The sequence below is a fragment of the Malania oleifera genome, chromosome 4 (assembly GCF_029873635.1).
Source record: "Malania oleifera isolate guangnan ecotype guangnan chromosome 4, ASM2987363v1, whole genome shotgun sequence".
Lineage (NCBI taxonomy): Eukaryota > Viridiplantae > Streptophyta > Magnoliopsida > Santalales > Ximeniaceae > Malania > Malania oleifera.
The window spans coordinates 55278032-55305046 of NC_080420.1; the positions used below are offsets into that span (position 1 = coordinate 55278032).

The 27015-nt window shown below is 35.4% G+C and overlaps 1 protein-coding gene across 1 annotated transcript; it reads right to left on the reverse strand.

Moving 5' to 3' along the window:
• Window positions 1–1750: 1750 nt before the first annotated feature.
• Window positions 1751–15853, reverse strand: LOC131153313 (probable peroxygenase 4). Its single transcript, XM_058105531.1, has 6 exons — window positions 15489–15853; window positions 15292–15399; window positions 15090–15175; window positions 3578–3672; window positions 2852–2977; window positions 1751–2132 (listed from the first exon to the last, which is right to left on the reverse strand). Exons 1-6 carry the CDS (start codon window positions 15556–15558, stop codon window positions 1982–1984), a joined length of 636 nt encoding a protein of 211 aa, XP_057961514.1. The 5' UTR covers window positions 15559–15853; the 3' UTR covers window positions 1751–1981.
• Between the last annotated feature and the right edge of the window lie 11162 nt (window positions 15854–27015).

The window sequence follows — 27015 nt, forward strand, 5'->3', positions numbered from 1 at the left end:
CTAACATTCACATAAGAAACTTGAAAAATATTTTTTTTTATTTTCCAAGTTTTTTGTGTATATTACAAAGTTAAAAAAATAAAGTGACATTTTATAATTAAAAAAATAGAAACTGAAAAAACATATGCAACAACTGAATTGGTCAATCTAATATTTGCTTAATGTTTGGGAATTAATCTTGCATTCATTTTTGTATTTTGTCGACATTGGATTCTAGCAGGGGTGCAATGAAGGGAATGGCGGCGATTCCTAAACAAGAAAAGATTGAGGAAAATGAGTAAAATAGATAAAATTCATGGAAGTCAGTAAAGAAGTCGGGCATAGATAGGAGGACTGCAGTTGAGACAAACTCTTTTAAATTAGAAAAAGGAAATCACTTCTATTACTTAACTTGAGTGAGAAATAGTCAAATGTCTAATATTCAATTAATGCCATTGTTTGTATCTAATAAGTTATTAATAAAAATATCTTTTGCATGAAAATATAAATGCATTAATAATTAAAATCTATTATTAATAATTTTTAACTAAATTTACTTTTCTATGAAAACAAATGAAAACTCGTGCACGCTGTGGGTTTGTACCACTATTAAAATCTTAAAATTTTATTACGTATTCTTACATCAAATGTGTACTAGAAAGATATTGGACTTACAAGAATGGTTTGGACTTCAATTATATAAGACACCTTTTATAGGGCAAACTCATAAGGCTAGTGGGTCAAAGTAGATAATACACCAGAGTTGGGCCCAAGACCATTACATTTGGTGCTAGAGCTACCCTAAGGGTACCATCATGTGGGTGAATCTTACAAAGAGGTGTAAGTCACTCTGACGAAAGCGTCAGAGATCAGATAGGAGAACTTGTCATGATGTCACATTAAATGTATATTAGGAAGATCTTGGGCACATAAGGATGGTTTGGGTTTCAATTATGTGAAGCACCTTTTACAGAACAAAATATGTGAGACTAGTAGATCAAAATGGACAATATCTCACTAGTATTGGGCCTAAAGACATTACAATGCGTACATGCACCACTCACTCACACTCACTTGTATTATTTATGTCTAGTTTGGAATTTGAAAAAATATGAAAAAAAAAAAAAAAAAAAAAGGAAAATATGGAGAAAAAAAAATTATGTTTGGTTATCAAGAAAAGTACATAAACATTCAAATTTTTTTTTATTGTAATTATTTCAAATCAAATTTGTATTCATAATTCTATTTGATATAAAAGGAAAATATAAGAACAAAAGACATTAACCTCCCTCGAAGTTTAACAAAAAGACAATAAACTCCCTGAGGTTTCAAGAATTTCAAGGACCACACCTGAGGTTTCAAAAATTTCAGACCTCCCCCGAGGTTTGCAAAAAAGGCACAAACTTTCCCTTGTATTTTGTAAAAAAGATAAATTTTCTAAGGGGAGACCTGTATCTTTTTGACAAATATCAATGAAGGTCGGTAGTATTTTTGAAACCTCAGAAAAGGTCTCTATACTTTTGTCAAACCTCAGGGAAGGAGAATATCTTTTGCCAAAATATAATAAAAATGAATTTTGTTCTAATTTTTTTTCATTCCTTTTTGTTTCTCCAACAAAATTCTTGATCCAAATGAGCCTTCATCAATTTTTTCGTATCTAATCACATCAAATTTATGCTCATTTTTCAAACATCCTTCCATAAAATCCAAAATAAGAAGACAAAAAATGCTGTCCCCAAATAATTGTAACAGCCAAAACAAAGCACTATAAAGATAACATGCCATTCTTAAATGGCTTATATCATTTAAACAATTTCATTAAACACTTGTATAATCTCTACACGTATGCATGCCAATTTAAATTTATAATTCAAGATCATCTAACCAGCCAAGCTAGAAGCAGCACTACTACATCAAAATAAATAAAGTTTCTTTCATTCAATCAAATTCATTTGGGGATATATAAAATATCTAAATTAAAAAGAAGTTTTCTTTTCTTTTTCTATGCTTTCTTCTGACCCGATTGTCTCTCCTTTTGCATTTTCTCAAACAAGCTTCCATCATAAACTGCTCTTACGGTGTCTTTCTGTAGAAGACCATCCTTGTCCTTGCAGAGGGAATACAAGGTCCTCCATTCTGTCCACGCAGCAAACCTATCCCACCAATCCCAAACATTTCCAGCGTTTAAATAATTTTTTTATGAAAATATCAACGTTAATTTATATTAAAAATAATTATAATATAAAAAGATCTCATATAAAGGGAGAAAGCAAGGATGGAAGATTCATTTTTTTCCTCATTTTCTTTTGCTTTTCTTTTTTTGAGTAAAATCCCTAAATCGAATAAGGTCTTAGTTAATTGCATATGTTCAAAATAACTTAAGGGCCTTGCGAAAACAAATATTTACAAATTAAAATATTCAACTCTTTTTTCGGTATTATAACATTTGTACAGATAATTATAAAACCCTAAAAAGGTTTTCCACTTGTGGGATATAGTTTTGTTTTCTATTCAAATTTTTAATAAATATAAAATTGCTACTTTGTTTTTCAATTTTCTAAATTTCAATAAGAAGGTCCAAATACATCTTTTCATTTTTGTCTAGATATTAATTTCTTATGTAATTTTTGGAAACTAGAAAGGAAAAAAGGTGTGTTAATTCTGTAATTATTTGGAAATCTAGAAGAGAATAATAAAAAATATTTTAGGCATCTAAACAAATCGATCCTTTGTTTTCTATCTATGTAATACAAATCTTGAAAAATAAAATAAAATAAAAATTGGTGTTATTATAATTCTTTAAAAAACTAAGAGTGAAATATAAGATACTATTTTTCACAATTAAATGAGCATGAATATTGCTAATACTCACCATCCCTTATAGTCCTTGGGGACCCTGTTGGCCTTTAGCATTGCCATTAGTTCTTCTGATGTCAATGCAGTGGGCTTTGTACGTGCATGTTTCTTGAAAATCTCTTCAAATGCTAAAGGAACAAACCTAAAATCAAAAATTAAAATCCACTTAATAAAAGTAGAAAAGGAAAGTGGAGGGAAACAATTTTTTGACCAAATGGAAGGAGAAGGTACAACGATGAGTAAAAAGCCTGTCAAGAGATTGCAAGTTTAGATCATACCCTAACCAATGTTAAATATTTCATCCTTAATGGACTGGCAGTGTGATGTTCTTAAACCCATATTTAAATGAATGTCAAATGCTCCAAAGTATTTATTTTAAGCATAGTGTGATTGGTGAATGTGGCTGCAAATATTGGGTCAAATATAGTTGCACCTCCTCTAGTTGCATGGTCTTTTAGTAAGTACAGGCCTTGTGTACAAGCAACCATGATGGGAAGAACTTGCATTATGTTGAAGTGGTATAGTGAGGCTGCCCCTCAAACTATGCAGAGATATCTAAGAAAATCAAGAGATGGCAATAGATTCTCCAGTGCAAGATGTGCATTTTAAACTTGTTTATGCAAATTTCTTACAGTCATACTTGTGGTTTGACATGGAAGGATTTCGATTTTGATATATTGCCATAAAATTTGTGATTCCTGAAATTCCAACCTTCTAAGTAATTAGTCTATTAAAGAAATACCTTCCTTCTGCATCATAGACTCCAGAGTCACTTCCATGTTTGGCTCTGTGGATGTTCTTTACCTCAATTGGGAAGAGCAACGACGGGAACTTGCCCTATGCAACCCAAATACGCAATACCACATGTTAGGTTAGCTTATCATGATTGTGTTCATAAGTAATTAATTGTGTTTTACACCATTATGACATCATTAAAATATCTCTATAAAAATAATAGTTGAATAGTGAAGGTAATGCTAATAAAAAAATAAATATTATATATCCACAAGTAATCCATTATTGTCATAAATCCTTGCACAACGTTTTAGTTTTGCTCAAGGCTAGGTAAGGGAGTATATTGGGAGTAGATTATGTTTCAGTCCACAATAATGAAGAATAATACAAAAGAAAACAAGATAAGGTAAGAAGAACAAAAGAACATATAAATGTGTGTGTGTGTGTGTGTGTGTGTGTGTGTGTGTGTGAGAGAGAGAGAGAGAGAGAGAGAGAGGAGAAATAACTAGGTTTGGGAACTGCATTGAGAGAAAAAAAAAAAGCTATTGCTGGGAGCAAAGGGAAGAAGAATGAGTCCTGAAAAAGGGCAGGAGCTAGAGACATATATTGCCACAATAAATGTAAAATATAAACTTGATAGGATTTTTTGATTTGGGAAAAGTATAAGATAATAATAAAAATTGTGTGTGTGTGTGTGTGTGTGTGTGAGAAAGAGAGAGAGAGAGAGAGAGAGAGAGAGAGAGAGAGAGAGAGAGATTAAATATTTTGTAATGATATTTAGTTCTACTTGAATTGTTTTACCATTGATCGACTTAAAATACCTTCAAATGTAGTGATCGTATAGATTGATCTTTATAAACATCCTTTTAGTACAATATTCTATCATTCTCTTGAGGCTTATGTTGCTTGCTCAATCCATAATATACTTTTAGATAGTCATTGATTGATTATGTTAATTTTAGTATCTCTATTTCGATGATACATACTGGGACATTTTTTCAAGACTTATACTTCCATTCTTCCATATTCCCAAGAACCAATCCATCTTGGTTGAACACATTTCAGCCAAATATTTTTCGTTTCTAACTACCCCACATATCATCATTTGACTTCTCATAAAAAACAAAATATATAAAGTATAAATACAACAAGAAACTAGTGATGTAGCTTTGTACACATGATGTACAAATCTTGGCTAGTGATAAACAACCTTTTTAATTTCAAAGAAATAAGTTTTGCAGCCTCATAAGCATTGTATAAGATTGTTTCTTCATATGCTTAAGTGTTGTGATATGTGGCTCATATACTATATGGGATGCATCTACAAGGAGATAACATAGTAGAAAATCTAAGTGTTGAGGAGTAGCAGGGAAATCGTTGACGGATTGACTCTGACCATCGACGATTTGGCACCCAATTTCAGACAATTTTCATTCTGTCTGAAACCATCAATGGTTTGGGCCAATTCGTCGATAGTTTGGATCAGGAACCCAGCACAGGTTTTTAAATTTTAAAAGAGGGACGTTAAGTTGGTTGGGGTTTGGAGAGAAAGCCTCTGAGGACTTTATATATACATTGTTCTTGATGTATTTGTAATGTAGTAAGTGTTGTAAGTCTCTTTGACACCAGATAGTAAGAATTCATTGTCGATTGCTCCCGTGGATATAGACATTACCAAACCATGTAATTCTTTGTGTTGTTTCTATTGCTTTTATACATACTATGTGGTTGTGTTCTGTAATTATTCTTTCAATGATTGTTTTATTTGATTGATTTAATATTTCATTGTGCAAATACAATATATACAACAAATTGGTATCAGAGCATTGTTGTAATGGGTTTGGGTACTTCATCTGTGAAATTTGGCGCTGTCAAGTTTGATGAAACCAGGAATTTCGGTTTGTGGTAGAGAAGGGTAAAGGATTTACTTGTGCAATAAGGGATGGTGAAGGCTTTGTATTGTGTTCAACTGGAAGGCATATATGAGGTATATTGGAAGGAATTGGAGGCAAATCTTGTGGCTACTATCAGATTGCGTTTGGCCGATGACATGTTGTATCACGTTATGGAAGAGGATTCTCCTGCGATTGTTTGGTAAAAGCTTAAAATTCGGTACACGTCTATGTCTCTTACGAATAAACTCTTTCTTAAGCAAAGGTTATATTGGCTTAAGATGATGAAAGGTTTGGATTTGAACCAACACATCAACGCATTCAATCAAATCATAAGTGATTTAATGCAAATTGATGTAAAATTTGAGGAAGGTGACAAGGCATTGATGCTACTGAATTCCCTTCCAGCGTCTCACACGTATGAGAACTTAGTTATGACTCTTACATGGGGTAAAGAAACTCGGAATTCGGAAGAGGTAACAAGTGCATTGCGAGGCTTTCATCAAAGAAAGAAAGTCAACGACAAAATTTCACATGATGAAGGGCTTGTGGTGAAAGGTAACCATGAACGTGGGAGAGAAAAATTCAAAAATGGATCGAATTGAAATAAGTCTCGATCTCAATCCAAGAAGAAAAGGATATCTGGTGTTTTAAGCGCGATAAAAAAGGGCACATAAAACTTGAGTGTCCGAAATGAAAGAAAGGGAATGCTGAAAAGCAAGAAGGCACTTCAAAACCATCAAATGTAATTGAAGAAGGAAATTCATAATACAGTGATGGTGACATACTTTCAATTTCGTCGGGGTCGAATCGCCTCACGAACTCTTGGATCCTAGACTCGGCATGTTCTTATCACATGACTCTAAATAAGGAGTGGCTCAACACTTATAGGTTGGTTAATTCAGGTTCAGTCCTTATGGACAATGATGTTTCATGTAAAATCATTGGAATAGGAAATGTACGAATTAAAATGTTTGATGGTTTTGTAAGAACCCTACGTGATGTAAAACACATTCCGGACCTACGGAAGAATTTAATTTCATTAGGCACTTTGAACTGTAATGGATTCGATTACAAGTCTGAAAGTGGAGTCATGAAGGTGTGTAAAGGCGCTCTAACGATGATGAAAGGAAAAAAGTTAGATGGAGACATTTATACATTGTTGGGCACTACAATTGTAGGTGGAGCTGCAGCCGTAGATTCTGAATTTGATTACACTGTTTTGTGACATATGCGTATAGGGCATATGGGTGAGCATGACATGAAAAAACTTCATAAGAGGAACTCTTGAAGGGTATGAAAACAAGTAAGCTAAACTTCTGTAAGTTTTGTGTTCTTGGGAAGCAGAATAGGGTGCAATTCAAACAGTTATACACAATATAGAAGGTACTCTTGATTACATACATTCTGATGTTTGAAGACCAATGAGAGTAGCATCATGGGGAGGACATGTGTATTTTGTGATTTTTATTGACAACTACTCATAGAAGGTCTGGGTGTACTTCATATGGCACAAGTTTGATACATTTTGCCAAGTTTAAATTGTGGAAAGCTAAAGTGGAAAACCAGACAGGGAGAAGAATTAAATGCCTTAGGTCAGATAATGGAACTGAGTACAGTGATTTGAGGTTCATGGAGTTTTTTGCGCAGAAGGGCTTTAGGAGACATTTCACTGTTCGTTGAACACCACAAAAAAATGGTGTAGCTAAAAGGATGAAACAAACTCTGGTTAAGAGAGCTCGATATCTTAGGCTGAATATAGGGCTAGTGAAGAACTTCTGGGTCAAGGCAATTATTATAGCTTGTTTCTTAGTAAACCGATCACCAAAAGCATCACTAGATGGGAAAGTGGCAGAGGATGTATGGACAAGTAATTCGATAGACTACTCCGACTTGAGGGTATTTGGATATCCAGCCTATGTACATATATCAAGTAAAGAGAGAGACACTACACTTTTCTAGGGTATTAGAAAAGTGTGAAGGAGTTCAAGTGGGATCCAATGGCAAACAAGGTGGTGATCAATAGAGATGTAGTTTTCAATGAGAAAGATTTGGTGAAGCATACTCAACAAGATGATGAAGGAAATAGGAGCCAAAAAACTGGAACAGAGATGAGCATGTTGTGTGGAGGTGGAGTTATAAACTCAGGGCAATGATCTTGGTCCCTCAGTTGCAGGGGGTTCTAGCTTGGGAAACCAAAAAGCTACAAATGTTCCTATACAGAGATCCAGACGCAATATTAGACCACCGCCTATGTATGGATTTTATGATCTGGTATCCTATGTTTTCATTACCAACTACAAGGATCCAATTACTTTTCAAGAGGCAGTGCATAGCCAGGAGAAAAGTAGGTGGATGGGTGCTATGATTGAGGAAATGGAGTCACTGCATAAGAATCAGTCTTGGGATTTGGTGAAGCTTCCAGATAGGAAGAGGGTGATAGGCAGCAAATGGGTGTATGGGAAGAAGGGAAGCAATTTTAGAAAAGGAATGAGATAAATTCAAGGCACGGTTAGTGGCAAAGGGGTACTCACAGAAGAAGGGAGTAGATTATGATGAAATCTTCTCACCTGTGGTCTGACACACTTCCATCAGGGTAGTGTTGGGATTAGTAGCTCATTATGACTTACATTTGGAAAAAATGGACGTGAAGACAACATTTCTCCATGGTGACTTGGAGGAGCAGATCTATATGGTACAGTCAGAGGGATTCAGTCAACCCGGGTAAGAGCACTCAGTTTGCAAATTGAAGAAATCTCTTTATGGGCTGAAACGGTCTCCGAGGCAATGGTACAAATAGTTTGACTCCTATATGATTCGAATAGGCTAAATAATGTGAGAGTATAATTGCTACGTGTATGTGAAAGATCTTGATGATGGTTCTCTCAATTTCTTTTTTATGTATGTTGATGACATGCTAATTGCTGCAAAGGACATAACTAAGGCAAATTAGTTGAAGATTTTGTTGCATAAAGAGTTTGACATAAAGGATCTTGGTGCAGCCAAGAAAATAATTGGGATGGAGATTCGCCAAGATAAAACTACAGGGAGGTTGTGGTTATCTCAGAGCGGTTATATGGAGAAGGTGTTGGAAAGGTTTAGCATTGCTGATGCAAAACTGATATGTACACCTTTAGTGAATCACTTTAAATTATCTACCGCTGAATGCCCAAGGATGGATGATGAAATTTGAGACATGTCAGAGGTCCCTTATGCTAATATTGTGGGGAGTTTAATGTATGACATGATGTGTACAAGACCAGACTTGGCAAATACAATAAGTGTGGTGAGTAAGTTTCTTTATAATCCAGGTAGACAGTATTAGGAAGTCGTTAAATGGATTTTGAAAAACTTATGGGGTACTTCTAATTATAACATCATGTTCAACAAGCAACAGAGTAGTCCATCAGTTGTGGATTTGTTGATGCTGATTATGCAAAGGATATGGATAATAGAATATCTACAACAGGTTATGTATTCACCATTGTGGGAGGACCTATTTGTTGGATGTCCATAGTACAATCCCTAGTGGCATTATCTACAACTAAGTCTAAATACATGGCAGTCGCCAAAGCTGCAAAAGAAGCATTATGACTTATTGGTTTAGTCAAGGAGCTGGGTATACAGTAAGGTGGAGTTGTGTTGCATTGTGACAGCTAGAGTGTCATCTATTTGGTGAAGAATCAAGTGTATCATACTAGAACCGAACATATAGATGTAAGGTTCCACAAGATCTGGGAGTTGATTTCTTCAAGTGAACTTATACTTGAGAAAGTTCATACATCTGAGAACGCAGCGGACATCTTGACAAAGTCGGTTACTATTAAAAAGTTCAAGCATTGCTTGGACTTACTTCATGTCTCTAGTTTCTAGAAGGCAGACGGTCCCAACATAATTTCCCAAGGTCAAGATGGAGTAGCAGACTATGTTTTTTATTCTCCTAAAGGGCGTACACTCACCAAGGTGGAGATTGTTGTGATATGTGGCTCATATACTAAATGTGATGCACGTACAAGGAAAGAACATAGTGAAAAATCTAAGTGCTAAGGGGCAATAGAGAAATCGTTGACTGATTGACTCTAACCATCGACGTTTTGGCACCCAATTTTAGACACTTTCCATTCTATCTGAAATCGTCGATGGTTTGGCTCGGGAACCCAGTGCAGATTTTTGAATTTTGAAAGAGGGACATTAAGTTGGTTCTAGTTTAGAGGGAAAGCCTCCGCAAACTTTATATATATTGTTGGCCTAACATGACTTACTAATCTTATTTTGATGATAACAAATAAAAGATTATTTAACATGTTTTTTTGTGAGTAAAAATACTTCAGGAAATAGGTGTTTCAAGCTCAAGTTCAGGTATAAGCAAAGCTCATTGCAAGACTTCATGTGAAAGAAATATGAAAGCTCAAAGAATATGAGAGCATGAATACCAAAGAGGAATTGATGAAAGCTTAGAGATTTGAAGCTCAAAGACAAAAATGACTCAACAAATAACAAGCATGAAGCCTCCAAAGCTTAGAATGTGTTTGAAGTCTTAAGAGATTCTTTATGTAAGTACTTCATTCAAATGATTATTTGATTGGGTTTGAAGTTCAAAGTGTATCTCTTTATTCCTATTGTTATAGGCCCTTTTATGGTCATAAGAGGACAATGCAAAATCTGTGCAAGTATGCTCATTAATAGAAATATCCAGTCACAAAGCCACTGCTAACTATCTTTAGAATAGTAAGTTTTTAGTGGGAATTTACAACCCTAACTACTAAATTAAAAATTTAGCCTAGCTTAGTCAATTCAATCATATATGGGTTAAGGTCAATGAGTGGTTATCTGAAATGCAATTATTTGTTTGCATCACCACAATGCACTTCTTAATTGAGTTACTTATGATTTAGTGGCACAGTTCAAGTTAAAAGCACCACACATTGTTGCTTAGGCAACAATACTATTTGAAGGATGCTGTGAAAGCTTCGGCTTTAAATACGTGTGAAGGTCCTTCAAAACCTTCTTCTAAGACATATTCTACATGGTTTCTAGCTATGAAGAGCATAGCAAAGAAAAATGCAAAAATAATATTTAAAAAAATTAAAAAAATAAAAAATAAAAACCTTTAAGGAAATAGAACAACCCAAATCAACCAAGACTAGCTTTACCAAGCTACCATATATCCACCAAATAACCATCTAGGCTAGTTGCCAACTTGAAGCACAACTCTTTGGACATAAGTAAATTGATCAAATTCCATCTTGGCTTTTTCAATCAACCTACACAACATCATACAACTCATGTTTTTAATAGAAGATACCTTCAAAGGCTAGGAAAAACACACCCTTCCATGTGCTAGCAAAACTTCTTAGAATAATTAAACTTGCCTTAGCCTCATAGAAGTGGATCTTAACCCTTCAAGATAACTAAATTCTAAAATATTTTTTCTTTGTTCATGATTGTTTATGATATCACATAGAAAACTGAAACATGTTAATCAAATTTATGGACTATCATCCTATTAAGGATTAAAGCCTAGAAATATTGAACAATGCGTTGTCACCATCCTAAGTAAACAACCTTCTAATCTCGAACACAAACCTTTTTGTTATTTGATGAATCTTTTAACTTTTCTATACACTAATAGATTGTGTTTTTCTATATAAACCAGATCAAATGACCTAGGAGAAACACCCAAGTCAATCAAGGGTGTGGCACAACTTATGAAATGGAACTGCTAAAATGGTAATGGGGGATCCACCCACTTAGAGAACCATGGAAGTAGCTAAAAAAAACATACAACCTTCAACAATATGCCACATTAGTAAAACCCACAATATCTTAGGTAAGGTAATCAAGCTTGCTCAGTCTGTAAAACTCCTCTAGTCAAGGAAAGTGTGAAAAAAAATATGTTCTAGACATGATGAGAGAGTCCGATCCTAAGTTTGTGTTAAATTTTTTTTTTCTATTTGGAAAGTTAGTCCTTTCTAGGTTCTAAGGCTTGTGTTGGCTTCTACTTTTCTACTTAACAACTCAAGTTGTTTAACTCCACCTTTATACTAGGTGCTTAAGGTTTTAGTGAAATACAAGGCCTAAGAATCTTTCTTCCCCACAAGTTTTAGTCATTTTTATATTCTCTTAAAAATCAATTTCTTGGACCTAGGTCATGGTAGAAGCAATATTCACTTAGGGTATTTAGTGACCGAAATATTTTTTGCTTTGTAACCATGATTTTCATTCAAATATGACCTATGTTGTAATTTTATTTTTAGTATACTAGCTTACATCTCAATAAGCACTTCACCTTCCTAGTACTATAGTCCTAAGTGTGCATGTTCCTTCGCCCTAGGCCAATTTAAATTGTTGTACTAGTAGGCAACTCTTACCAACCTGAGTTTGAAAACCCCACTAAGACATTCACCCGTACTTGGGACAAGGATCCTTACCAACCTACATTCGGGCATTATTCTTCTTGATAAATTTTAGCTACAACTCACTCATTACCTTTTGAATATCGTTCCTAAAGATTATACAATTGCTAGTGATATGAGTCTAAGAGTTGTTCCACGCGTAGTACTTCTTTCCTTGTAAATCTAAGCCCTCTAAGAGCACTCAAATTGGAAAATTACTGTTGGACAACGTCCACCATCACCTTCCCCTTCATGTCCTTTCCTAGTCATGGTTGCGCTTGTGTTTGCCCTGGACTAGGCTTTCTTATGGCTTGTTGGACTTAACAAGGACTTTTTCTTCCCTATGGAAGCCAAAGTCTCTTGAATTATCGCCAACTCTGATTGGAAATGGCCAAGAAGATCTTCCAAAGTAGTCTAGGAAAGCAAAGAAGTTGCCACATTTCTGTCTCAACCTCATTTTTTTATAGTACCACTTTCTTGGGTAAGAAAATAGTAAAAATCTCATACATGAACAGCTAACATTCATTAAGAGTCTCTCATTACAAAGTTCTCTGGAACAATTAAAAGGTCATATTCCAAGATTTGCCATTATCCTTTAGATGGCATCTTGAAATAGTCTTCAAACACTGGATAATTGTCCAATGGAGAAGTCTTCAATCTATCAACTAGGAGAGAATCAAAATGCAAAGACCATTTTTCTGGAGTCGAGATTTCACAGACCAAGTTTACTGCAAGGTTCTTCTTGCAAAACAATTTAAACTTCCCCAAGTTAAAGAAAGAATATCAACATAGAAAGGACAGTTTGCTACCCAAAACAAACTCATCCTAGTTGCCATTGTGTACCACATTTAGAATGCTAGGAATACAAAAAAAAAAAATTTGATAATTGTAGCAATACTAATATAGCAAACTCCATAATGAATGAATTTCTTTTAAATTCACGCAAATCCAAACTTAAACCCCAAAATCCATATTCTCGCATACTATCTTCTATAAATTTTTAGAAAATTGACAAAACAAGCTACCCATTTTGTAATTATTTTGAAATCTACAAACAATAATGAAAAACGTTTTGCACAATTAAACAAACTCTTGATTTCTACCTTGTTTTTTAATACAAATCCTCCAAAACTAATAATAAGCTGAAATTTGTATAATTCTTTAGAAAATTGGGGATAAAAAATTCCCACAACTAACCTTGTCTTATTTGATTGTTGAGAAAATAACAAAATAATAAATTATTTTATTTTCTCTCAACTCTTACTCATATTTGAAATTTTTTTTATTCTCAATAATGCTTTACATTAAAACAAAACAAAATAACAAACAATTTTCTTGTCTTATTATGTTTTTTTTCCTCCCACAAAATTTTTTATAATACAAATTAAGGGAAGTTGGTGAGCCTAGCCATTTGCCATGATGCCAAAGCTCAATGGTGCAAATGATTGCGTAATACATTTTGCCCTTTGCTTGTTTTAAACGTATCATTAAGATTTAACAGAGTGCATCGAGAACCACGCTTCCATCAAATCAAAAATGTTAGCCTTCCTTCTCAAGTTTGTATAAAGTGAAGAGATCATCTAATCCCTTCCCACCCATTGCCCATTCAACTCTGCGCTTGCTTTTTATAGGAATAAATAATGCTTAGGGTTAGGAAAGACAACAATATTTTGGTTGCTTTACATTATCATGTTGCTTTTTGTAGGAATTTTTCCTTTTTTTGACTTAATTATATTTTGTATTTCAGTATAAAAAAATTTCTCAGCACTCATCTCAAAAAATCAAGAGTCCTCTGAAATTATCATTCATTTTAATGGCGTGGCGAAGACCCTACGTCGAAAAGATTTTGAATAGAAATAGACTTTTCTCCTGAAAATCGAACAAATATCACAAGCAATTGAACCTAAATAAGTTATGTGTGTGCTTTGATTCAAAAATTAATAATAAACTCCTCTGTCTTTGGGGAATGTTGAATTGACACCTTAAAATATTTAAATTTATATAGATTTAGACAAAATATAATATAAGATTATATTATATGATCCCCGTTAGAGAGTATAGATTTCAAGTTTTAGATTTAGATAAAATAAATTTTATTAAATTTTGTCGCAAGCCATAGGAATCTAAATTAAAGGCGCATACCCAAAGACTACTTGTATCTTCTCTAAATTCACACGGAATCAAGATTCAAACTGAAATTAAAGCTAACTTCTAGATACATGCATGGTTTAAAATCTTGATTTTTTTGAACTTACTCATCAAAGTTGATTGTTAGCTTTGAGTGTAACTTTAAAATTCTTTAATGTTGCATTTGAAAATATAAATTTCAAATCCTAAACTTAAATTAGATTTTATATAATTTTAGATTCAAATTTGTCTATTTCACATGTACAACTTTAAATATAAATTTATACGCCTAACATCAATGAACATAAAGCAGATAAAATTGGACCAAATATGGCTTAAAGAGCAGTTATAATTAGGGGTGAGCATTCGGTCGGCTCGGTAATTAACCGAATTAACCAAAAAAAATCGGTTAAAAAATCTCATTGACCGAATTGACTACAATTTCATATTTAACCGAACTCAAAACCGACCGAACTAAATTTTGGCAAAATCGGTTAACCAATTTAATATTTTAATATATATATAATTATTTATTTATTGTATTTGATTAATTCGGTTAACCGAATTAACAGAACTCAAAACTCAAATCGAAAATCAAAATTCAAAATTCAATAAACATGAAAACGGAACCAAACTGAATAAATTTTTAATCGAATCGAATTTACTCGATTAATTCGATTTTAATGGAATTATGTTCATTCCTAGTTACATATAGGAGAGAGGAAACTTGGCGTGCAAAGCGAGGAACCAAAGCCTTTGTGTGCAAATAAGGTATGCTTCCAAAAGTTGTGCATATTGGAGGAGGAATATAATAAAGAGCTGTACCACACAATCCACATGCCATGCACAACAACACTCTAAAAGTATAATTTATGTAATTTAAAAATTAAAGACAATGAAAAACACATATTATTTTAATTAATTTACAAGATCCTTACAAAAAGAAAAAATAACAATTTAAACTGATAAATTTATCTTTTTACTTTGTTTGCCTTTCTGATATTTGTACTATAAATTATATTTTATAACGATTTATGCAAAACTTATTATCTCATGAAAAAAAAAAAAAATTGGGTTAGAGAGAAAAAGAGAATGTGGGGCGTACAGGGCGGGTTTTCTGACTGAGAAGACCGTTGATAAAAATAGCACTGACGGTAGACAAGGGAATGCCAGCTCCAATTGCTCGAAATCCTGGCAAAGAATTATAAGCTAATGGTATTTCTAAAATTAACCAAAAGAAAAGATAATTATCTGCCGAATTAAAATACAGAAGAAAACATTAATTAAGAGAATGAGGAGGGAGGAACCTTGAAAAGTCTCCCATGGATACACCACTCCATCCCCGTTTCGATCAAAGAAAGCGACGTGCTTTTGGAGAACGTTGAGATCACCTTCAATTCCTAAACGAGGAATGTCTGCAATAAAAGAAATGAAAATGAATAGCTAGATTAACGACGACGAAGAAAACGAACAGCGTGCGTAGGTGCGTGTGGACTGGACGTACCCCCGTTTTGCAGCATGTCGGAGGGTGCCTGGGGCTCGCCGTGAGCGGGAGAAGAAGAAGCCATGGGCATGGGAGAGAGAGTATGAAATGGAAATGGGAAAATGGAAAATGGGACAGTGGAGGCCGGGGTTGGGGTTGAGGTTGGAGAGAGAGAGAGAGAGAGAGGCGTTGGAAGGAAGGGAAGGCAAGCTGGGTGGAGGTTTAATGGAGTCTGGAGTTGGGGGGGTTTCGCATGCGCTCACGCCACAATTCCCACTCGGTTGCACCTACGCAACTCAACCCTCGCCTGCCTTTTATTGCTCTCTTCGCTTTCCTTTTCTTTCATGCATTACAATTGAAGGAAGGATGGATGCTAAAGAACCGATATGCATACACACACACCCCCACCTTTTATAGTCTTCTGCCGTATAGGAGAACATTCCAGCTGGCATTCTTAATTTACACCCATTGGAGAGCTCACAGAAAATAAAAAATAATATAAATCTGTGAGCAGTGTCCCCATCAACCATATGAACTTGTGTGTTGCTCTGCTCCATTCCGTGAACAATGTGATATTTTAGGAGTATACGTAGCCATTTTTTATAAAAGGATCGCAATGTCCCCTAGAGGCATCTGATTCATTCAAGATTTTCTAATTAAAATATTTGAAATTTTAACTTCTCATTTAAGATAATATCTTAGTATTTCACAGGAGAAAAATAGCAAAATAATAATAAATAAATAAACGGGGTCGCGGTGTTGTGGCAGCTAAAGGTAGGTTTCAAATTATTTCTCTTTGAAGTTTCTATTTTCTTTTTTATATAGTCAACAAATAAATTATGATAACGCCTTTATTTACATTGATTTTTTTTTTGTTTTAATTGTCATTTTTTCAATTATTTTTGAATAAAACTAAAATAAGATTTTGTAGTTTTTAAACATTTTGGTAACTTTTTGATAATATACTTCAATATATATAAATTTTGTATATTAATCATTCATTTTATACATAATTTTTAATTAAAGTTAAAATTAAATGAGCATTTGTCTAATTAAGTTTTTATTTTTTTTTAGTTGTACAAATTATATTAACCAATCAAATTGCTCTAGTTTTAAATTTTTTATTTCTGTCTCTATTTTTAATTTTTCCTTTTTGATTTTCGTTTTCATGATTCTTAAAAGTGACATCAAATGGTCCCTAAGCTTTTTTTCGAGAACCAACTGCCCAACTCAAAATGAATGGGCTAAGGCCCTCCTTCTTATCCCTTCTTGTCCAATCTTATCCTACTAGTGTGTTGCATTATGCATGGGGTAAGGATCCTTAGCCTAACCTAATCTAACTTACTCACTGAACCAAACATACCCAAAAAGAATCAATTTCTATCCTAAATTCCTTCCCGCTTTTCTCAACATGAAATATCCAATGCAGAAATCTCAAATTCTAAACATCTATACGCCATTTTTAGTGCTGAAAAATAATTACTTCCCTAGAATAGAGAAGGAATTTTTGAAGAATTAACTTTAATTTTTATGCCACCAAATTCATGTTGAAGCCTTTTCAAAAGAGCACAAGTTAAGGGGAGACACATGTGCCTAGGTTTTGTAAAGCAAACTTTAAATCAGGCATTAGAGAGTTGTCAAGGGATTCTCCAATGTTAATTGATAGGTACTCCGAAAGGACCAACATGGTCCTCCCATCAACTCTTCTTATCCAATAAAATCACTCTAAATAGTAGGAACCATCATAATATATGTGGATCCTACCATATGAGATCCATAGTTTGAAGTGATTTTCATTATATACTGATCTGCTAAATTTTTACTTCACTTATTGGCATTCTATGAAGACCTTTCAAACAAAGATTATGGATATTCTACGAAATAATGTACCATGAGGATATTCCCACACTTAACAAGGAAATGACAACTATCACTTGTCGAAATTCCTAACCAAGAAATTCAATTTTAGTAAGTCAAGTTGTTGAATACATCAACTTTCTCTCACAAGAAATCCAAGCTTGGTAAGCAGAGAGTAATCACTGCAATTGTGTGCAGTAAGGCATAAATCGTCAAACCTTGCAAAGCTGAGGATCAGCCAAGATTTAAAAGAAATTCTCATTAGTACCCCTAAATTTAGAATTTGCACAAGTTCCTTCTTCTAAGAAATTGTACAAGTAATGAAATTATTGTGATATATGGCTCATATACTGAATAGGATACATGTACAAAGAGAGAACATAGTAGAAAATCAAAGTGTTGGTGGAGGAGCAGGGAAACCGTCGACGAATTAACTATAGCCGTCGACTGTTTGGCACCCAATTTCATATAATTTCCATTCTGTCTGAAAGCATCAACGGTTTGGTTTGGGAACCTAGTGTAGATTTTTGAATTTTGAAAGAGGGATGGTTAGTTGGTTGGGGTTTGGAGGGAAAGCCTCCAAGAACTTTATATATACATTGTTCTTGATGTATTTGTAATGTTGTAAGTGTCTTTGACACCAGATAGTAATAAATCTTTGCCAATTGCTCCTGTGGATGTTGGCATTGCTAAACCATGTAATTCCTTGTGTTTCTATTGCTTTCATACACACTGCATGGTTGTGTTGTTTACTCATTGATTGCTGCATTTGATTGATTCAATATTATGCTATGCAAATACAATTTATACAACAAATTGGTATCAGAGCATTGTTGTAATGGCTTCAGGTACTTTGTCTGTGAAATTTGACATTGCCAAGTTTGATGGAACTGGGAATTTCTGCTTGTGGCAGAGAAGGGTGAAGGATTTTCTTGTGTAGTAAGGGATGGTGAAGGCCTTGTATGGAGTTCAACCGAAAGGCATGGATGAGGCAAATTGGAAGGAATTGGAGGCAAAGGTTGTGGCTACTATCAGATTGTATTTGGCCGATGACATGATATCACGTCATCGAAAAGGATTCTCTTGTGGCTGTTTGGCAAAAGCTTGAAAGCCTATACATGTCTAAGTCTCTTACGAATAAACTTTATCTTAAGCAAAAGGTTCGGATTTGAACCAACACATCAACGCATTAATTCAAATCATAAGTGATTTAATGCGGGTTGTTGTGAAATTTGAGTAAGATGACAAGGCATTGATGCTACTAAATTCCTTATTAGTGTCTCACACATATGAGAACTTGATTACAAATCTTACATAGGGTAAAGAAACCCTGAATTTGGAAGAGGTAACAAGCGCGTTGCTGGGCTTTCATCAAAGAAAGAAAGCTAGCAATGAAATTTCACACGATGAAGGGCTTGTAGTGAAGGGTAACCATAAACATGGGAAAGAAAAATTCAGAAATGGATCAAATCAAAATAAGTCCTGATCTTGTACCAAGAAGAAAAAGGATATCTGATATTATAAGCGCAGTAAAAAAAGGGCACATAAAAATAGAGTGTCCAGAATGGAAGAAAGGGAATGTTGAAAGGCAAGAAAGCGCTTCAAAATCAACAAATGTAGTTAAAGAAGGAAATTTAGAATGTAGTGATGGTGACATACTTTCAGTTTCATCAGGGTTGGATCGCCTCACGAACTCTTGGATCCTAGACTCAGCGTGTTCTTACCACATGACTCCAAATAAGCAGTAGTTCAACACTTACAGGTCCGTTAATTCAAGTAATGTTCTTATGGGAAATGATGTTTCATGTAAAATCATTGGAATAAGAAATATAAGAACTAAGATGTTTGATGGTACTATAAGAACCCTATGTGATGTAAGACACATACCAGACCTACGGAAGAGTCTAATTTTATTAGGCACTTTGGATTGTAATGGATTCATTTACAAATCTGAAAGTGGAGTTATGAAGGTGTGTAAATGTGCTCTAACGGTGATGAAAGGGTAAAAGTTGGATGGAAACATTTATGCATTGCTGGGCACTACAGTTGTAGGTGGAACTGCAGCCATAGATTATGAATTTGATGACACCATTTTGTGGCATATATGGCTAGGGCATATGAGTGAGCATGACATGAAAGAACTTCACAAGAGGAAACTCTTGAAGGGTGTTGGGATTGGTGTATTCCCAAGAGGGGGGTGAATTGGATATTAAAAAATTTCTTCCTAGGTTTAACTAAACTAGCAGTAGTAATACACAACCTAGGGTCATTCTAAGCATATACCAATTGCGCAGATAAATAAAATGTGTAGAAATTAAATCATGCGCAACATTCACAGTATATCAAATATAACATACATGTGCAGGAATATAAAGTGTAAGAAATTAAAATCAGACATAATATGTTATTGAGGTTCGGCCAATACTGCCTACGTCCTCGCCTCAAGCTCACAAGCAAGAGGATTCACTAAATTGCTCACTTGCGGGTGGAGCAACACCGATTACAATCACCTCTCCTTACTGGGCAAGGGAATACCCCAAGTCAAATTTATAGGACTAACCCCAACCTTTACAACCACACCTTACGATGCAACAAGTCCTCCTAACCGGGTCTAAACTATCTGATGTTTTCTTAACCGGGTCTAAGCAATCTAGTGCACGTTACAAGCTAGTGCAATCCTCTTCCGACCAACACGTCGGGACTACAACCAATAAAATATTTGTGTACAAAGAAATTACTTCTAACACAAATAAATGTGTACACCAATAAGCATAATATGCACTCACGTGTGATATGAATTAAAGCTCAATGTAAGTATGTGATTTTCTCAAAAATAATTTTATAATCTTTAAAATTGATGTATATGATAAAACACTTCAAAGATTCAAACCCTATTAAAAATTTTCTCCCAAATATACTTTTTAAATAAAGTGTAGGAGAACCTAGGGTTTTTGTTTTCAAGAAGTATTTGCCCAAATATATGTATATGATCTTTGATGAAAAATGAGTAGCCAATAAATGTTTCAAAGATCTTGAACCCTTAAGAAAGTTTCCCAACAACGATAAAAAGTTCAAAGGAAGCAAGGGTTTCTGCTCAAAATAATTTTGCAATGAAGAATATTTGAGCCTTTGAGATCTTGCAATATGTGTGCAAGATTCACAAGCAATAAATAAGTTGTGCAAGATTCACAAGCAAAAAATAAGTTTTCTCCAAAGATATTTATCAATGAAAATATATGGAGAAACTTTAGATTTACTCTCCAAAAATGATTTGTAAAGTGAATATAAAAAAGAGAGTAAATGATTTTTTATCTTAAAATAAAATGCCCAAATAAATATACTCTTGAAAATATTTTCAATGTAATAAGTACATGAGAGTGTAAAGAAATGAAAAAATCAAAAATATTTTTAGAAGATTTTCAATCTAATCTAATGATTAAAAATTGAGTTATAAGGGGGTATATATAGAGTGTGGAGAAATTTTGACTGTTAGGACATATTAGGTATTTTGAAAAATGTTTAATTAAAATTAAACATGTTTTAAGCACTGAAAAATACTTGAACCCGAGAGGTTTGGTCGACCTAGGCACGGGTCGATTGACCTAACGAAAGGCGTCACGGAACCCTTCATAGGTTCGGTCGACCAAGGAAAAAGGTAGGTCGGCCACTCATGAGGTTCAGTAGACCATGGTGTTTTTGAACTGAGAGGTCGGTCAACTGAGGCAGGGAAGAAGTCAAATTCTTGAAGGTCGGTTGACCATGGAAGCCACGTTCAAACTGGGTCGATCGACTGAGCCTTGGTCAATAAGTTGACTCCGAGCAAACAGTGCTTCGGTCGACCATTGGATTATAACACAAGAATGGTCAGTCAACCGAGGGCATTGAAATTTACTATTTTGCCCTTAATTTGACCCAAAAAATCCAACGTCGGTCGACCCAAAGTCTGGTTTAGTTCCCTACGGTTAGTCTATGGTCGTTCTGAGCTATCATTCACAACATGCATGCAATGCATTATTATAGACCAAAACTCAAATACTAAATGCATTACAATTAAAATAAATATCTTCTTCTTTTGTTCCTCTGATCATGGAATACGCTAAACGCTATGATCTTTATGTCGATCTTTATGTCCCTAGGGCTTCCATCAATCCTCTTTCATCTGTGTGTTCTGAATTATTAACATGTTCATGTACTAGGCACACACATTAGTTCCAAGTGCTTTCTCAGCATCAAAACAGGGATCGGACTCAAAAAGTCAACAAAGGGTATGAAAACATGTAAGCAGAACTTCTGCAAGTTTAGTGTTCTTGGGAAGCAGAACTGTGTGCAGTTCAAAACAGCTATTCACAATACAAAAGGTATTCTTAATTACATACATTCTGATGTTTGGTGGCCGGTGATAGTAGCATCACGTGGAGGATATGTGTACTTTGTGAGTTTCATTGATTATTACTCACATAAGGTCTGGGTGTACTTCATGCGACACAAATCAGATACATTTGTAAGATTTAAGTTATGGAAGCTGAAGTGGAAGCCCAGACCAGGAGGAGAATTAAATGGCCCAGGTCAGACAATGGGACCGAGTACGTTGATTCTAGGTTCATGGAGTTTTGTAAGCAACAGGCATTAAGAGACATTTCATTATTTGTTGGATACCTAAACAAAATGGTGTTGTTAAAAGGATGAACGAAACTCTAGTTGAGAGAGCATGGTGTCTCAAGTTGTATGTAGAGCTAGCGAAGAACTTTTGGACTGAGGAAGTTAGTATGGCTTGTAACTTGGTAAACAGATCGTCAAGGGCATCATTAGAGGGGAATGTGGCAGAGGAGGTATGAACAAGTGATGCGGTAAAGTACTCCAGTTTAAGGGAATTTAGTTGTCCAACCTATGTGCACATATCTAGTGATGAGAGATTGAAACTTGATGTAAAGTCTAGATGCTGCATTTTTCTGGGGTATTAGAAAGGTGTGAAGGGCTTCAAGTTGTGGGATCCAATGGCAAGCAAGGTGGTGATTAGTAGAGATGTATTTTTCGATAAGAAAGTTATGGTGAAGTGTACTTAAGAAGATGATGAAGAAAAATAGAAACCAGAAAACTAGAGTAGAGATGAGCATGTTGTGCAGGTGGAATTAGAAACTCAGGGCAATGCTCTTGGTCCTCCCATTGCAAAGAGTTCTATCTCAGAAAACTAGTAAGTTGATAGTGTATAAGGAGATCCAAACACATTATCAGGCCAACACCCAAGTATGGATTTGATGATCTGATGTCTTATGCTTTCATTCCCAGTTGTAAGGATCCAACTACTTTTCAAAAGGCAATGCATGGCCAGGAGAAAAGTATGTGGATGTATGCTATGATTTAGGAAATGGAGTCGTTGCATAAGAATTAGACTTGGGATTTGGTGGAGCTTCCAGATGGGAAGAGGGCGATAGGCTGCAAATGAGTATATATGAAGAATGAAGCAATTTCAGAAAAGGAATAGGAGAAATTCAAGGCACAGTTAGTGGGAAAGGGGCACTCATAGAAGAAAGGAGTAGATTATGATAAAATCTTCTCACCTGTGGTTTGACACACTTCCATCGGGATAGTGTTGGGACTAGTAGCACATAATGACTTACATTTGGAATAAGTGGACGTAAAGACAACATTTCTCCATGGTGACTTGGAGGAGCAGATCTATGTGGTACAACCAGAGAGATTCAGTCAACCCAGGCAAGAGCACTTAGTTTGCAAACTGAAGAAATGTCTTTATGGGCTGAAATAGTCTCTGAGGCAATGGTACAAACAATTCCTATATGATTTGGATAGGCTATAGGAGGTGTGAGTATGATTGCTACGTGTATGTGAAAGATCTTGATGATGGTTCTCTCATTTTCTTATTGTTGTATGTTGATGACATGCTAACTGCTGCTAAGGACATAACTGAGGTAAATCAGTTGAAAATTATATTACATAAAGAGTTTGACATGAAAGATCTTGGTGCAGTCAAGAAGATACTTAGGATGGAGATTCGTCAGGACAGAACTATAGGGAGGTTGTGGTTATCTCAGGGTGGTTATGGGGAGAACGTGTTGGAGAGGTTTAGCATGGCTGATGCTAAACCGGTATGTACACCTTTAGCGAATTGCTTTAAATTGTCTACCCTTAAATGCTCAAGGACAAATGATGATATCCGGGACATGTCAAAGTCCCCTATGCTAGTGTTATGGGGAGTTTAATCTATGTTATGGTGTGTGCAAGATCGGAGTTGGCACATGCAGTATGTGTGGTGAGTAAGGTTCTTTCTAATCTAGGTAGACAGCATTAGGAACCTGTTAAATGGATTTTCAGATACTTATGGTGTACTTCTAATTATGCCATCATGTTTGACAAGCAACAGAGTGATCCATCAGTTGTGGGGTTTGTTGATACTGATTACGCAAAGGATATGGATGACAGAAGGTCTACAATAGGTTATTTATTCACCCTTGTGGGAGGGCCTATTTGTTGAAGGTCCATGGTACAATCCCTGGTAGCATTATCTACAACTTAGTCTGAGTACATGGCAGTCACTGCAAAGGAAGCATTATGGCTTACTAGTTTAGTTAAGGAGCTAGGTATACAGCAAGGTGGAGTTGTACTGCGTTGTGACAATTAGAGTGTCATCTATTTGGCGAAAAATTAAGTGTATCATGCTAGAACCAAACATATAGATGTAAGGTTCCACATGATTTGGGAGTTGATTTCTTAATGTGAACTTATACTTGAGAAAGTTCACACATCTGAGAACGCAGTGGATATTTTGACAAAACCAGTTACCACGGAAAATTTCAAGCATTGCTTAGACTTACTTCATGTCTCTAGTTGCTAGAAAGGAGGCGGTCTCAACTTAATTTCCCAAGGTCAAAGAGCAGCGAGCTATGTTTTCAGTTTCTCCTAAAGGGTGTATACTCGCCAAGGTGGAGATTGTTGTGATATGTGGCACTTATATTGAATGGGATACATGTACAAAAAGAGAACATGGTAGAAAATCAAAATGATAGTAGAGCAGCAAGGAAACTGTCGACGGATTGTGTTAGAATTGGTGTATTCCCAAGAAGGGGGGTGAATTGGAATTTAAAACTTTTTCTCCTAGGTTAATCTATCCAACGATAGTATATACACAACCTAGGGTCAGTCTATTCAATTTCCAAATGTGTAGATAAATATAATGTGGAAATAAAGTCATATGCATCATTCACCCATAACATACATGTGCGGTAAATATAAAGTGTGGAAATATAAATGAACACACAATGTGTTATCGGGGTTTGGCCAACTATGCCTATGTCCCCGCCTTTAGCTCGCAAGCCGGAGGATTCCACTAATAGCTCACTTAAGGGGTGGAGCGGCACTGTTTACAACCAGGTCAAATTAACACAGGGCTGACCTCAACCTTAACCAGGTCAATTAGTGGGGCTGACCTCAACCTACACGCCTTAACAGGACAACGCACCTAACTTTCCTAACCCGGTCTAAGCCAATTCGAGACTATTCTAGGGCTAGTCTCCCTCTTCAAGCCCGTGCCTGGAAATACAATAGTATTTGAAATACAATCAAATGGTACAATGAATAAGCTTTCGTGTAAAGCAAATATGTACCCAAATGCGCGCAATAACATACACCACAACATGAAATAATATGTAAGCTCAATGTGGTCTAGATGGTTCAACTCTCAAAGTATTTTCTATCAGTGTAATGCGTACGTGAAAGTGTCAAACAAACAATCTTTGTATCACAAGCTATTCAACAAATAAGTTCACACAAAGATGTCATGTCTCCAATATTTCAATCAGCAAGATATCTCAAGCATGTGAGTAATAAATGAAGTATAAGCTCGATTTGCAAAAGATGCATAATTTTTGTATTCAGCAAATAATATATGAGTGAAAGAATATTGCAACAAAGACCACTATCTCATAAACAAATATCTCTTCAAATGTATTTATCAATATAAAGCACACTAGATATTTGAAGATGATTTTGAAAAGCTTTTTCAAACAAAATACTATACGATCTTCTCAGGATATTGCAATAAAGGTGCAAGCTTAGAAGATCTAAAAAGGTCTTCTTACGATAGACTTATCAACAAAGTCCCCTAAGAATCCTTAGGTTTTGCTCTCTAATAAAATCGTGTCAAGCAAACAGAATAAGGAGAGCAAACCTATTCAAACACACTCGATCCACTTACAAATGATGTAGGCAATGATAGAAGGCAAGTATGAGTGATTTGAGTAAGAAAAATGAGTAGTATAGGGTTTTTATTTTTGAGAGAATTCTTCCCTAATCAAGGTGGCTAATCACTTCTAATTTTCTCAAATGAACTCATATATATAGGCATGGGAGAAAATATGACCGTTGGGGACCTATTCGGTATTATTTAGAAAAGTTTAATGATGTTTAAAGCATTTTAACCCTATTTAAAAAATGTTAACTGTGGTAAAAAATCAGGGCAACCCGAGAGATCCGGTCAACCAGAAATGTTTCGGTCGACCAAGTTTCAAATGGTCCGATCAACTAGGGGAATATTGAACTGAGGTCTTGATCGACCAGGAGAGGGCGATTTCCTAATTTTTCGAGTTTCGGTCGACCAGGGCATTTTGAACTGCCTGGTTCGGTCAACCAGACCGCTGGGAATTCTCCTGAGGACCCGTCGGTCGACTAGGTAGTTGGAGAACAAATGTTCTCGGTCGACCAGATGGTCAACTATTGACCCGGGAGGGTTTCGGTCGACCAGGGCCTTTTGAACTATCAGTTTCAGTCGACTAGTTGGTCAAACTTTTGACCCCAGGGAGTTTCGGTCGACCAGGGCCTTTTAAACTACCTTTGCTAGTCGACCAGGTGGTCAAACTTTAACCCAAGGGAGTTTCGATCGACCATGGCCTTTTGAACTACCTTTGCTGGTCGATCGGGTGGTCAAACTTTGACCAACGGAGTCTCGGTCGACCAAGCCATAATGAACTGGCTTGGCTGGTCGACCGAAAGTGCATCGTGTGTGCATTTCGGTCCCGTATTGAAGCAAATGAGCCTTATTCAAGTGTCTAACAAATATATGTGAAAGTGTGAGTGTCCTAGGGGCACTTGGGGTCCAATTTGAAGACACCGAAAAAGTCCGGTGTCGGTCGACCGAAACCCTAAGGTCTTTCTATGGTCATTTTCTCATTCATGGTTTGTTTGAACTTACATAGTAAATCATACATGTGATGTGTGTGAGCTTATTACAAACCAAATACCTACTACTATTATAGACCAATATAAATATATTACTATGCTGAATTATAAATTGGTCTTCAAGTTTTTCTTGCTTTGTGCACATCTTGATCTTATCACCCTTAGTTCCTGCACAAAACCTCAAACACTCATTAGATACAATGAGTATTTGTCATAATCAATACTGAGCGTGACCCATAAGGTCAACAGATTGGCTATAACCATCGACGGATTGGCACCCAATTTCAGACAATTTTCATTCTATATGAAACCATTGATGATTTGGCTCGGGAACCTAGTGCAGATTTTTGAATTTTGAAAGAGGGACATTAAGTTGGTTAGGGTTTTGAGGGAAAGCCTTTGGGAATTTTATATATACATTGTTCTTGATATATTTGTAATGTTGTAAGTGTCTTTGACACCAAATAGTAAGAAATATTTGCCAATTGCTCCCATGGATGTA

Bases quoted from the DNA above. Each gene is read 5' to 3' on its own strand.
- LOC131153313 (XM_058105531.1), bottom strand. From the start codon at position 15,558: ATGCCCATGGCTTCTTCTTCTCCCGCTCACGGCGAGCCCCAGGCACCC. The intron at 3,673-15,089 runs GTACGCCCCACA...TGGGTTGCATAG, and splicing joins TCAGTCAGAAAACCCGCCCT to GGCAAGTTCCCGTCGTTGCT. The intron at 2,978-3,577 runs GTATTTCTTTAA...TTTTGATTTTAG, and splicing joins GTCTATGATGCAGAAGGAAG to GTTTGTTCCTTTAGCATTTG.